The 15,193-nt window shown below is 41.1% G+C and overlaps 1 protein-coding gene across 5 annotated transcripts in view; it reads right to left on the bottom strand.

Moving 5' to 3' along the window:
• IL1RAPL2 (interleukin 1 receptor accessory protein like 2) overlaps window positions 1-15,193 on the bottom strand; it is a 548,503-nt gene that overhangs the window by 27,100 nt on the left and 506,210 nt on the right. For all 5 annotated transcript variants that reach the window (XM_039489758.1, XM_039489757.1, XM_039489761.1 and 2 more), the window contains 2 exons: window positions 8,875-9,004; window positions 2,172-2,317 (listed from right to left, as the gene is read on the bottom strand). In XM_039489758.1, coding sequence (XP_039345692.1) covers window positions 2,172-2,317; window positions 8,875-9,004 — 276 coding nt within the window. The remainder of the gene's footprint in view (window positions 1-2,171; window positions 2,318-8,874; window positions 9,005-15,193) is intronic.

Raw genomic sequence — 15,193 nt, 5'->3', positions numbered from 1 at the left:
ATGCCTAGCGACAGCTGCGTTTTTTATCCTTTGAAATGAACCTTCCTGTTTGCAAGACAATTAAAACACGGATCCAGCAAAGGACTTAAGCACATGTTTAATATAAGCAGGTGAACAGTTTCCTTGGCTTTAGTTTCCTTGTTAAGCATGCTCTTTAAGCAGGGCCGCCCAGAGGATTCAGGGGGCCTGGGGCAAAACAATTTCCATAAAAAAAAAGTTGCAATATTATACAATGCTATATTCTCATGGGGGCCCCTGTGGGGCCTGGAGCCTGGGGCAAATTGCCCCCCTCCTCCCGGCAGCCCTGTCTTTACGGGATCAGTGCCTAATCCAGAAACTCCATTCAACAATTAAAGTTTGACTTTCTTTTTGATCCTTAATATTATAATTGGAGCATCGTGATTAATATTCACAGGTCTGTGGGTACTTTGCAAGTCCATACAGGGATACAAAGGGCAATTAGGATAGGATAAGAATTGATTGGTTTAGGGCACAGCAAGGAAATTTCGGTTAAATATTAGAACTTTATAAATATGCAGACAATTAGACAATGGGACAAGCAGCCAAGAATCGCTCTGGCATTGCCACCAATGGGGATATTCAAGGCAAGACTTGAAATTCAACTACTGGTGGTACTCTAGGGAGAATATGAAATGTATCCAGCCACAGTGCAAGGGGAGATGATAGAATAACTGAAAAGTGGTCCTTTCCAACTTCCAAATTCTATACTCAGCAATATTTCTTATGTAGCATCACTAGCATTCTGAAATGCCTTGAATTTTCTTACTATTCCTTGTGCATCCTGAACGTTCAGTAAAGGAAATAAAACACTGCTTCAGCAACCTTTATATGGAAACTTCCAGGTGCACATATAAAAATAACTTTACTTTTCTGGTAAATGCATTTCCAACCAAGAGTAATAGTAGCAATGCACCCAATTTGTTAACCCTTTTGTGAGCTTTCTGTGGCTTCTCAGTTTTGCTTCCTGAGCTTCCTGTGGCTTTTCAGTTTTGCTTTTCCAATAGATACAATTTCATAGCTTTTGTACCTGCTGGAATGCTTCATTTTAGACTGAATGGGGATCTCCATACGGCTATGTCTACACCACATATGTTGGGTATGTGTAGCTATACATAGCAGTGAAACGCAAGCTGTGTCCACAGTGCTGTGTGTAGCTATACGTGTCAGTGAAAGGTTCTGGCAAATGAGATTCCAAATGAGAGAGGATGTTGAAATTAACAATATGGGAAGGATTCTAATGAGATACTGTTTACATTCTGTATAAGATAATGGCTTGTTCTAAACCACCGAGTTTCTTAAAAGGTAATACTCATTTGGATGTTTCTTCTACAACCAACAGTATTAAAAATATCATGGCACTTGCAATATTTGGCATTCTCAGCACAGTGAATCCTGCAAATATCAGGGTAAAGGTAAACACAATGGTAATGGATTAACGATCGATTGGATGTAATGGATGACAGAACAAGAAGCAATGGTCTCAAGTTGCAGTGTGGGAGGTCTAGGTTGGATATAAGGAAACACTATTTCACTAGGAGGGTGATGAAGCACTGGAATGGGTTACCTAGAGAGGTGGTGGAATCTCCTTCCTTAGAGGTTTTTAAGGCTCGGCTTGACAAAGCCCTGGCTGGGATGATTTAGCTGGGTTTGGTCCTGCTTTGAGCAGGAGGTTGGACTAGATGACCTCCTGAGGTCCCTTCCAACCCTAAAATTCTATGATTCTATGAACAGTCTCCTCTGTAGCAGTGTTTTCCTTCTTGTTACTGTAATAAATCAACCTGCACCTGTATTGATTAAAATGCTCAGTTTAATCAGTGAAAATATAATAAAGGAGAAATACAAAAACAATGAACTTCAATATTAAATAGTGTGTGTTTTCAAATTTGCAACTGGTTTAAATTGAAATCCTTTCATTGACCATTGGAGCTGGGGCCATATTACTCAACTAGTGAGTCTAAATATGAGCTCAGTAGTTCTCTAAAACAATGTTACACTTACTGGTACATGTATGCCACAATGCGCACGTATTTTAGCTGCAATAAGCACACAGGAAGAAATCCTAGCCCTTTGAAGTCAAGGAGAGTTTTGCCATTGACTACAATGGAGCCAGGATCTCACCCCATTCTCTAAGGCATGGGAGAGTTAAATACCTTTTTTACGCAGAAGGACACTGGCATGCTTACGTCCATTTCGGTTTTCCACGTGGCAGGTGTAGTTAGCCAGGTCTGCCTCCCCAACAGCATCAAAGGTTAATGTTAATTCCACTTCTTTCTCTCCAAGATGTTCTTTGAGGAGTCTGAAAGGAAGAATGACGTCTCCTCTTAGTCTGATGGGGACAGGATGCCAATGAAAAGATCACCATATGCCACACAGTGTACGAAAGGCCACAGGTTGCCTTCCACTTACCCAGCATGGAGGAGACCTGAAAGGGCCCCCAATAGGTGGAGGAGAAATGGGAGGATCATGCAGAGGGAAAGACAGCTATGAGGCCACAGTTAAGAGTAAGATGAGGCTGTGCTGCAGAAGCAGGGTTGCGTACTGTGCTCTGGTGGAAAACCTACAAAAGCAGGTATGCAGCTCTGCAGAAAGCCAGGGATCGCTGGGATTCTGCACTGCCCATTTTATGGGCACACTACGTGGAGGATCAATGATTTGTGGCTCAGTCTTTCACATGTTCTAAGACACAGAGGGGAAGGGTTTGCGTTCCTGCAATCCTGCAGCAGCATGTAAAAATCAAACCCAACCAATACAAACAAACCCAGATGGGTTTTGATGATGGCACTGGTGCTGATCAGCTGCTTGTAAAAGACATCTAACAAGTTCGCAACAGGAAATGCAGAGTCTACATAATCAGCTCTGTAGCCACTGGAGTCACTTCAGCCCGCTTAGTGCAAAGTCCTTACGGGCACATCTTTAATCTAGTTAGATCAGTTACTGGAACCGCGAAGCCAAGGAAGCACGGGCTGTAGAAACCTGCCTGGGATCCTGGTGACTTACTTGGATGGCTTACCTATGCTGCAGTGGCTTCCCTGCTTTGCCACCTGAGCTAGCTAGATCAATGCTAGCTCAGTTACATCTACAGGTGCTGCAATCACAACAGTATAGACACTTGAAAAATAAATTAAGGTTTCCCAAAGAACAAAATCCCTTCCCCAAGGAAGCCCAAAATTACAGCGACAGACTTGTTTATCATTTGTACTGCAAAGCTAGCTGGAAAAGCCCCCCCCACCCCACCAAGGAAAACTTTGACTTTTCATCATAAAAACAAGATCTGAAAACTTTTGGCTGAAAAAAAATGTTTTGATTTTGGAGTTTTCAATAAAAAGAAAATTTTGTCCATGGAAAGTAGCTCACTTAATTTAAAAAAAACCATTGTTTTCCCCCACTGAAAAACAATTTAGATAGACAATTTTCAACCAAATATCGGTTGGGATGGGGGCCCCATTGTGCTCAATATTAGATTTTCAGAAGAGCTCAGGACCAGACATGCACTCAGCATGCTGAGCATTTTGGGAAATCTGGCAACAAATTTTGAGAGTGGACAACTTTTAAAAATCTGATCCAAAGTAAGAGATGGTTTCAGCTGTAACATAGTGATCTGGAGTTTGTGGGTGGTTTGATCCAGATCCAGATCCTGAGGTCCAGAATTTGGATTTGCCTCTGGGTTCTGACCACCCCTACAGTTCGGGTGTGCATTGAACTCGTGACTCAAGTGCCTCTCTAAACCACCTAGTTACAGTATGTTAATCCCTTTCAATTCTGCCTCTAAAACCAAGAAACCTTATGCGATCTGAGACAAACTCTCAGAAACCATACTGGAGGGAGCCACATTTTCTCTAGTTACACTGTATCTGCACAAGTGCGTTGAGAATCTCCCCCCAGCATCTCTTTGAATTTTGGAAAAGTTTGAATTGCTTCTTTTTGCACAACTATCTTCAATTCTTGTGTACTTCTGCATTTCCTGGTTCTGGCACAGACTGCAAGGGCTGAAATACTGCAAGAAAAGCTGAATTTGCATCATTTCTGGACAGAATGGGAACCTCCAGAGAGAAGATGCTCAGGCTGCAGACTTAAATTTTTGCTTGCATTCCATCTGGCTGACTCATTACACGTCCAATCAATTAAGTCCATTTTCTTTATTAATATTCTTTGTATCTGTTGAGATAGTTACCCCGGCCCGTCTTTCTTCTCTGGTGGTAAACAATATGCTTCCCATTTTGGTCCACAAATCACACTGCAGGGAACGAATAAAACAGCTAACAAAGAAGATATCTGGGGGCATTAATCAGAAGCACTTCATGAGTTTTCAGGGTTTTCCAGGCTTAGATTTATTATAATGAGCAAATCTTACACACGGTGACAATTATAAAGATAGTTCAAAATTATGATAAAATAAACTATTATTCCAAAGCCATTTAAAATGAAAGTACCAGCCATTCACCCTACACTTAAATAATGTGGAATCATCTAAAAAGAGCTCTCTTAGGGGAAAAAAAAAAAGATTTGCACTTGGACTGAGAATCATTGTCACTTATCGTGTTGCTAATTAAAATGGCAGAGAAATAAACTCAGTAGAAGGGGATCTAATCATGGAAATGAGAAGAGACGCTTCAATATTGGGGTGGGCTGAGGTAAAGGCAGCAAACTGCCGGAAGCTCCTAATGGGGTTAGACCTTTCGTTTGCTTTTTACCCGCAGAACAGAGCTCATGACAAATCCCTTTACATGTGTTCCGTACACACACGGAATATTACAAGATGTGCAATCTCTAAATGGCTGCATTTTGTAACTGATCCTGTGAATAGACAGAGCCGTGTTTTCTGGGAAGTGCAGAAGAATTTTAACAAACTCAGGCCCTGAACCTGCAAAGGGATCCACATACACAGGGAGGAACCCCGGTCCCATTGAAGTCAGTGGGATTTTTGCCAATGACTTCACCCAGGGATCCAAATTCCCATGCAGCAACTTGAAATACAATGACTTAGGTGCAGATCATTACAGTTTCTTTCATTGATGTTAGACGCATAAGCGTACATACAGGTGACTCTATTTGCAGGATCAGGGCCTTCATTAATCAACATGTGATCTACAGCCACATCTGTAGGCGAACTCCCGCCCTGTGATGTACCCTTCTCGTATATAGCCGAGGATCTGGGCCACTATTTCTAACAGGCACAAAAACCCTAGTTGTTCCCTCAAGAAAGATAGATTGTAGATGAAAGGATACATACATAGACACCTCCAAACAGAAGCCATTGAACTAACAAGCTGTATGGTGGGCTTCATTGCTTGATCACTCTCCGTCTCATTCCCCTGTATATTGTCTTTTAAGATTGGAAGCTGTTCAGGGGAGGGTCATCATCTTCTTACTTGTCTATAAAGCACTCAAGGGTTTGTCTACTGTAATGGGTCTTGGAGCAGTGAAACTGCAGCACAGGATTCAGTGTAAGCTGTACCAACCTGCCTGGGCTGGAACCAATGACTCGAGCGGGTAGCCTCTGCTGAAGTGTGCGCTGCCGTGGTTCACTGCTCCGGATCCTGAGCTAGCCAGATTAATGCTAGCTCAGGCATGTCTACGCGAGCTGCATCCACACCCTGTGACTGCAGTGCGGACACCCCCTAACACGCTAACGAAATAGCAGTAGTAATTTTGTTTTCTTACTTCTCGTAGTGGAATAGAAGCTTTCACGTATTCTTGGAGCGTTTTGCACCTGCTAATTGACTTGTGTGGGTGAGAGAGCAGAGAGCGAGATAAATCAGTGAGGGAAAATGAGGCTTTCAATTTAAAATGTCCCCATTCACATCTTTTCATGCATTGAATAGGAATTAAATTATTTCCATTTTAAACACCGAGAAGCTTCTATTGGGGAGGAAAAAAAAAAGATAAATATATTTTCCAAGACAAGCATTATAAGGGATTTGTAAACTGTTTTATGGTGTCGCAAGAGGACAAAAATATTAGCAATTGATAGGGTAATTTGTAAAGTAAGATTTATAGTGGACAATATTTCTCGGCTGTGGCAAAGGCATAGAATTGAAATTCACTGAGAACTCCTTTGATAATCAGATGCAATTCACAACTCTGCAGGCAGGCTGAAAGACTGTTATTCCTTGTTTAATAGCACTGGTTCAATTTACATGACATTTTTATTACCGTGTGGAAATCCCACTCCTGGGCAAGAAGAACCTGGGCAAGGTCTCATCCCCTTCCCTACAGTTTTCTATCCTTTGGTGAATTTAATTCAAGGGGGAGGGAGGTAGGAGTGGGGCCTTCTCACTTAGAAAAAGAAGATCCCGCCTTTGATTTGCCCCTGCAATGCTAATCACTACCTCACGGTGATCAGACCTCACCTTCTTTGTCATGCCATCTCACAACCCCTTGATAAATCACTCCAGACCCAGTTCTACAGCCTTTAACCATGCTGAATAACCGTTACCCATGCAAACAGTCCCATCGATATGGCTTTAAAAGGAATATATCTGAGTACACGCTGTAGTGCTCTCCTAAGAAAGCACAGATTAATTCACTGTCAATTATCAATATTAGAGGTGGAAATGGATAGCATAGATTCTCTGGAGTGTCACATGATTGTGTACAAAAGACCTCACCAGCTATATTACATTCTTTTCAGAACAGTAGCTTAAATCTTGTGTAAGGAAAATATCTGAAGTAGCCAGGGAAGATTCAGATTAAGTTTGAAAAGCAAAGGGATGGGCTTCTAACTTTCTCTAAAATACAAAGTAGAGATACAGCTTTAGACTCTTAGCAACACAATAATGCCTGGAGACTCATTGGTCCGATTGTATCAATGCCCGGTTTAAAGGGACACACCTATGGCTGATGCATTGATAGCAGAATGGTAGGACAAGTGTCAAATAGATAGGGCCTACCATTGCTAATCAATTTCTAAGCATCAGTTGCATATCTTTTATCTTGGAAAAGATCAATAACAATGACTGGATGGAAGATATGGGCAGGCTTGCAGTGCTGGTAATATGACAGCAGTGTTTAGTGTTGAATTAAGAGGGCATGGTCAATCTGAGATGTAGACTCTGGTCGCCATGAGAAAGTCAACTTTTGCAAAACGTTACCCTGTATGTGGTTGCTGTGGTTATTTCCAACTCAAAGAAAAGCATGAACTCTGGCACCTAAAATAATAGCATTGGAGCTGTTGGCAAGTGCTGAGCTTTTAATGTTGACCATGGTCTATAAAAGCAAGAGGGGATATATGGTGCTGTTAGATGTACTGAAGAGAAGACACACTTGAATTGCTCTGAGTTTATACTCTGAGTTAAAGGATTTTAATTGGGGGGAAAAATGAAATTAGTTAAGAGGAACAATTAGATAGGGGCAACGGAACACAAATGCAACTTAACCTCCGATTCAATCAAAGAAGTTGAGAAGCCAACAGATAAAGAAACCAATTGTAATCTGTGCTAAGGGCTCACTGCTAGTTTAATGCCCTCCAGAGTGGAGTGCATGCTGGGCTGCAGGAGGGCACATGGTCAGTTCATGCTGGGCTCCCGCAATCTCTGGTAAGTGTGGACAGATGTGTGGCAGCCAACTTTGACTCCCACCTTCCCCTGCGGCACTGAGCAGAGATCTGCTGCAGCTGGGAACCTAGCCCAATGTACTTCTACTGAAAGATATTGCGACTTCCGGGTCAAATTCTATGCCCATCCAGTTCTCAAAGAAGTCAGTGGAAGAGGCATGCATGTAATTTGGGGCAGAACAGGGGACTTAGTTTGGAATCAAGTTTGGATGTTCCAGGGGAGTGACAAAATCATTCTGTTGTTATAAAGGAACTTCCATATGAAGAGTTTTTAAAATGTTCATTAATGCAGGCAGCAGTTTACTGGAATTTTATATTGGCGGTCATTAAACAGCACAGCAACTGTGCAACAAAAACCCTTCTTACTTTTTGTGAGGAATCTTACATGTGACTAAGGGGCAATTTTGGGTCTGTTATTTTGGATTTCTTTGATAATTTGCTGTTAAAGATGGGTCTTAAACAGGTGAGAGATGGAAGACGTGAAAAGAACCTGGGTTCTTTTAATACTTTTATTCATTATTTGTCAAGGAGAATTGGGAACACCACCATGAGTTGGGCAAACATAGATGAAGATGTGGGTCCTACTCAAGAAGCTTTTAGTCAGGGGATCATTAATGAGGGATGACAAGGGAATATAGTTACGTACAAACTCCATGAACTACGAGGTTCATTTGGACTCATACAAATTAACGTAGACACATATTATGAAGGATTCTTTTCTTTAAAACTTTTACAATAAGCAATGGTCAGCAATCTGAATGTCTGATGAAACAAAAAAGGCACAAGAAGGGTAAACAAAAACCTCACGATTACTTGTTTCTCTGCAGAAAGGAACACAAACGCTTAGAGAAGGCACTGCTTAAGTTATGTGAACTGTACATTCTCTATGCTGGTTGGGCAAATAGAAGAGAAACAGTGTGGAAATCTCTGGCAGGTGGCCATCCATCTTTAGGATTAACATCGATACTGAAAATAACATTAATTTCCCAAGAGCAGCCACTTGGGGCAAATGTAGTGGACAATATCATTATAGTTAAAGGCCAAAAACAACCCCCAGGACATTCAGAAGCATGTCAGCGGTAGCCTAGGGAAATTGGTGACATATCCTCAGAACACATGGATAGCCACACTGTCTTTAGAGTATATTCAGAAGCAATGAGCTAATGTTGCACTGGTTCGCAGCCATCCATCACTTTTTAGACAAGAAAATCATTTTCAGTTCAAATTAAAAAGCTGTTAAAAACATTCTCTGTTGGGCCATACCATTTTCTTAGCAGTAAAATAAATACTCCAAACAGTACCTGATTTCCCCTTCTCTAATGTGACCTTCTAGTTCTTCAATGAATTTTTCCCCTCTCATCCAGTAGATCACGGGGCCTGACTCTCCACTGAATCCAAAGAATGCTTTGCAGGCAATGCTTAGTGGGTTACCTGAGGATAACATACAGAGAGGAGGTTAGACAAATAAGCATAGATGTCAGTGAAGGAAAATAACTGTGAAAATTCTATTGCTAAAAGCTTTTAATAAAGTTCCTTGTAAAAGGCTATAAGGAAAAATAGCCATGAGGCGTGAGGGAAAATTACAGTGTGAACTAAAATGTGCAGTGGATAGTACCAATATAAACCTCATGTTATCCATCATTTAAATGTTCTCAGAATGGTATCATATGGACAGTGAGATGGCAGCTACTAGAAATGGTTATAGGGGAAGTCATGTTGGGTTAGTTGCTAAAGGAGAGGCCTTCGTCCCTGCAAAGTTCTGGGTTCTATTCCAAAAATTGGCCAGTATCGTGAGGCAGTAGGAAAGTCACTAAATCTGTGTGCTTCTGTCTACCTGTCTGTAAAATGGGTGTAATAATTCCCACTTCACATGTGTACTGTTCATAAAGCATTCACAGCCCCTCAAGTAAAGGTTGTGTATAACTGCAAGGTAGCCACAATAGGAGCAATGTTCATATCAATCAGATTTGTGAAAAATGATTAAAATTCAAATGACATCAGATAATAAAGTAAAGAAGCCTCTTTCCCCATTCTCTCTCAAAATTTTTTTTTAAAAGAAATAAAACAAAACACAGATGGTTCTGCTGCCTCTCTTTTCTCTCCAAGGAATCAGCTTCTAGGTAAGTTTTCATTGAAACATGACTTTAGCTATACTAGATAGCCAAAAGGATCATTCAATATTTGGTTTGCAGGCCAGATGGTGGCTTGCCTGCCAGTTGCAGTTGTAGCTGAAGCAGCGATAGCAGCCACCACCAGTGAATTTGGGGGAATCTTGCCCATTCCCCGAGTATGCACATACAGCTGTTGGATCTCTTTCTGCATGCATATGTCACGGATGTTGCTGAAGAGGCTCTGGTATCCCTAGCTCCAAAGAAAGAAGATGGGCAATTGGCGCTTGAGCTGATGTCAATGAAAAAGACTTTCAACTGGAATTGGATCAAGACCAGGAGGTGGAAAAAGGACTAAATTATATTTAGAAGAACGGTCTTATTGTGCCAGCCATGCTAGTAATTGACAATTTTTACACTGAAACAGAATGGGCACCTCACTCTTTTAGGGCTCAACCTGAGAAACCTTAAAGGAGCCGGAGTTCCATAAAATGCTAAAAGTGTCTGCAAATCAGGACCCTTTAAGTTGTTTCAAGCTGGGCTCCCAAAAGCATGAGTCACTTTGAAAATTTAGAGTACAGTGAGGGAAAGAAAATCTGCAGAACCTGTCTGAGAAAAAGACTGTTTCTCCAGAAAACATCAGGAGGAAAAAATGGAAAGGAAACCGGAATGTGCACCATGAAAGTGTGCTAAACAAGGTTTCATGAAAATTGTCACAACAGTATTTACTGTGAGTGTGTTTATTATTTGTAGTTAGCCACAGGACATATTGATATCTATAAATATTGATTATATACTGATAGTTTGATGTATGGATTATATATCTACATTTATTCACACACCCCTGCAATACTGGTTAATGCCATAACAAAGCAATATAAAGGGTCAATGAATCAACAGTCAAACAATATGTATCCAAATGTAGAACTGCTCAGCCGCACTCACTACAAGACAATAACATGGGGAATAATTCTCTGGAATATTCTGGGCCAATCTGCATTCTCACATAGGAACCAGTTCTGTGAGCTGCTGACTAGTGTCCTTAACTGATGTGAGTGAGAATTAGTCCCTCAGCTATATACATTTTGCAATTTCTATAGATGGCCAATGCCAAGTGTAAGTTCTTATTGTGCTGTTTACTCAGCAGTCATGATGCATATCAATTTAAACACATTTTAGTGATTCCTGGCATGCGGGTGTTCAATCCATGTTTGACTTTAATGGAAAAAGACAATTAGAGCAATGTGAAAAAAGGAAAAGGCTAGATGTGGTCTATCAAAAATGACAGTATTTGCCCCACACTGTGCTGGCCATTAAGTATTGCTGGAACAGTTTCTTACAGGATGTTTTTTGTTCACTAACCCAGCAGATTCTCGCAGAATCAAATGAAAGAAACAAAAACATTCTGAAGAGATGTCTGATTTCTAGAAGTGCAAAGTAAATATCCTGAAGTCATTCACTTAACAAAGTAGGAAAAGTTAAATAAATAGCTGTCGGTATAGTATTTCTGCCTGTGAAACATACCTAATGTATGTATATGGGATCAGCATTCTTTACCTTGACAGATTTAGACATTCTAAATTTGCAAGTTATGGTTGTAGTTCACAGCTTTGCCACGCTGACAAAACTGAAAAATAAACGGATCTTTTCAATGTAAAAGTTCAGTTAGAAGAAACAGCCTCTGCAATTTGCATTCAACTAGGAATATAGGACTGACTTTAGCAGATCAATCCAGTCATCCTTCTAATCTAGTATCCTGCCTCTGACAGTGACCTGTAGCAGATGCGTCAGAGGCAGGTGTAAGAGACCTTATTTGATGGAACAACTTGTCTTTTCAAAGTATTACAAAATGGTACAAATACAATTATGCCTGGGGTGAAATACCTTCTACAAACAGCCGTACACAGAGTCCTCCCGTTCCCCACAGGTACGCAAAAGTCTATGCAATTGCCTTGTATGGTATTTCATCCACATGGAGTAATTTCACTTTTATTGTGCTTGGTCTGTATAGGTCTTATAACTCCCAGGTTGCCTTATTAGCCTACTACAGCCTTACAGGCTGCGGGTCTGTCTACACTGCAGTCGGGACTAGGGAGGTGTGATACAGTAGCAGTGAAGCCATGGCAGCTACACGGACTACCCCTGCCCACTCTGAGTGCATACTGAAGTGGCTGCTGTGGCTTCACTACTATTATTATTCAAGCCAGCATTGAGCTAGTAAGACTAAAGCAAGCTCAGGTATGTCTATGTGTGCTGTAATCACACCTCCTGCCTGCAGTGTAAACATACCCCTAGGCCAGAAAAGAAGACATTAAGAAGGCTTCTTTAAAAGAAGACTTTATACCCAGACGTAAATCTCAGTAATGGGTCAAGCTCCCACCATTCCTCCATCCCATGCTGAGATAAAACTGGCTGCAGTTGAAGCCTGTTCCATTGGCTGTCTGGGAATTACAATCAACCCCATATAGACGAGAAGCAAAGTGTGTGCCATAATACCCTGTACCCATCTGGAGAAGTCCTACCATCGATGGCAGAATCCCTGAATCAGGGGATGCAGTGCCTCTAGTGCTTCTCATTGCACCAGCATGGGAGCAGGATTTGGCTCTGAGGCAGCCTATCATAGTGATCACGTACTGACCGGAGCTTCTTGGACAACTGGAGTAATAGTTAATATATAGCTGCATATAATATAGGGCTCTATTGACTCATCTAGAACCATGCCCAACCCCCAGAGAATTGCACGTAGTTATTCACATTATGCATTACACAAAAGCGTTAAAATTTATCTACATAAAAAGTCTCTTGCATCATTTAATTAAAAATCAAAGTTCCAAAGACTTTGTGGGATTCTACAATTGCTTCAATTGTCAGTGAGTTCAATTTAAATCCAATAGACATTTTTTTAAAATTAAATATTTGGCTAAAACTTGGGGAATGATTAGAGGGATTACTAATGAAGTCAACATTTAACGGAGCGTTTTAAGTAACAGTGAGGAAAGAGTAGAAAAGACTGTTAGATATTATTAATTCTCCTTTTTTTTAACTGGGGTCACCTTGTTACATTAAAGCCTCTGCTTCCAAGCAGAAGTCTCTACTTTCGCTTTCTTCCCCTACTCTGTCAATCAGACATGCTTGTTGTAAACTCCCAGCTGATAAGGCACAACTGCTGGCAACTGGAACTTTTGATAGCTAAATCTTATTGTCAATTTTCATATGACTATTTTCACAATAAATGAATATGAATTCTACAGTACATTTTAACATTTCCCCTTGCATTTCATTTTTCAAAAGAGAATTCCAACTAAAAACAGTTAGCCAAATCCTGCAGACATTTTCTGAAAGTGATTTCACGGGAAGTCTTTGCTAAGGACTGAGAAAGCGTTTGCAGTAGAATATTGCTCTGTGTGATTTTGAACATGCTTACTGTGGGTTTGGCATATTGTGCAAGTAAATGGCATATTCTGTATTGCAGCTCATCTTGACTATTACACCCTCCCAGCTTCAAACAAATGATGCTTAAAATAACTCTGCAAAAGGGGTTTGGTCCTTTAAAAACTGAAATATCATGGCTAAATGAATGCCTCGGAGACTGGTGCACAAAAACAAAAGCTGAATATAGATCACAGGATCCAACTGATGCACACTGGCATATCGATTTCTCTGTAGGCAGGTAGCTTATTTTCTACCACTTTATGCTGGTTGCTATTTGCACTGGTAAGAACACTCATATAGTCTTTCCTGGCTAACTTCTGTTAGTGATTGTAATCAGGCCAGATGCCTCTCATGTGCCCCCTTGTGGCCTACGGTCATGCCACAGGCAGCCTTCCTCAGTTTCCCCTCTTGGACTGTTGACTAAACTAAAAAAACCCCAACCACTTTTGTCCACTCCCATCCTTCATTGGGTTCTGCATTATTAAATCAACAAACATTCAAAATAAAGGTTTCCAGTCCATCCAGATGTCTACACAAAACAAAGGCGTCTCTTCTTCCTGCCTGGTACTTTTCCTGCTTTGGCGTGTCCTACCCGGGTGAAGTCTTTGTCCTAACTCCCACTACTCTCTGCTGGAGCCTGCTCATTCCTAGCAGTGTCTAATCCCTGAGCATCCCCTCCTTCACTGCAGCCTCCTGCTGCTTTTTACGGGGCAATCACCCTGCTCTCTTCCAGGTGTGTCTCAGTCTGTAACCAGGATTGGCTAGCCCCAGCCCTCCTGTTACAGTGATCTTTTCCTCCAGTGGATAGGGCTTAAATGGCTCTTTCCAGATTGCCTGATCCAAAGCTCACTAATGTTAATGAGGCTCCTTGTCACCATTATCCTTTGTTCAAAAGTTTGAACTACTGGGATTTCCTGATTCTTGTACTTTCATTCCACTTTACAGATGCCATCTTCGGAAAGACACTCATCCCTACTGCCTCCAGCCTTCTGATGTCTCTTGCATTTAATGCAGCTGCTTCCAGACCATAGGGTAATACAGTTAGTATTTTCACTTTGGTACCAAACATTTTTATCCGTCCATCAGTTAATCAGATTCTGTGCAGCATATGTCGCTAAAGCACGTCTCCTTTAAACCTCTTCCTTGATGGACCCATCGGATCTGAACAGACTTCTTAGGTACACGCAAGATTTTACTTGTTCTGTGACTTCACCTCTGCCGCATAATGTCAGGTCAGAGGAATAAAAGGTAATGATGACATCAAATTCCCACCTCAAATCTCACAAACCCATTCTGATTTCCCACCCCAAATAGTTACAACATTGGGTGGTTCTATCAGTGTAGCTTGCTGGGTTCTATTTCTGGTTCTTGCCATGAATTTGCAGGATGAGCTCAGGCAAGGCACAACCCTTCCATGCTTCAACTTATCCATCTCTAAAATGGAGGTAACATCTTCTTCATAATGGCATCAGGAGGCTTAATATTGTTAATAAAGTCCTTTGAGATCCTTGGATGAAAGGTGCTCCATCTGTGTCACTCGTTATGACATTTATTTAAAGTGATAGAGTTCTGTCTTCCCCTGCTAGCTAAGTAATCCTACCTCCCAATATAACTAGGAAGATGAGAGTCGAGGGGCTGTGGAGAAAAGAGACTAGACCCCAGAGAGGCCATACATGGATTCTCAGTGCTGCTGGAAAGCAAGTTATATTTCTTTGGTGCCAATGGATGCATTTAGGTCTCTAAATATCGGCACTCAAGTTTGAAAATGCAGGTTGATGGCACACTTGTTGTTTGTATAGAATATACTTTCAGAAAGGTAAGGATTTCTGATGCGGCCTGGCACATGTACTGGAGAACTGTTTTCTAAATAAATAAGTTTTAAAAAATGATGATACTTGGGCAGAGGTTGTTTTCCCTTTGGCCATAAACTGATTTTGATATGTCCATAGTACACAATTAAACAATAACCCGAGACAGTTAAAATGGTACTCTTGGATCTGAATCAGCACAATATTTGTGGAAGGTCATAATTTGGTCTCTGCACCTGCACCTTTTTTGCAGGAAACTCAATTTGGTGGGG

Source organism: Mauremys reevesii, linkage group 9, assembly GCF_016161935.1.
Source record: "Mauremys reevesii isolate NIE-2019 linkage group 9, ASM1616193v1, whole genome shotgun sequence".
NCBI lineage: Eukaryota > Metazoa > Chordata > Testudines > Geoemydidae > Mauremys > Mauremys reevesii.
The sequence above is the reverse complement of the archived record's forward strand: the minus strand, read 5'-3'. Positions and strand labels throughout refer to the sequence as shown.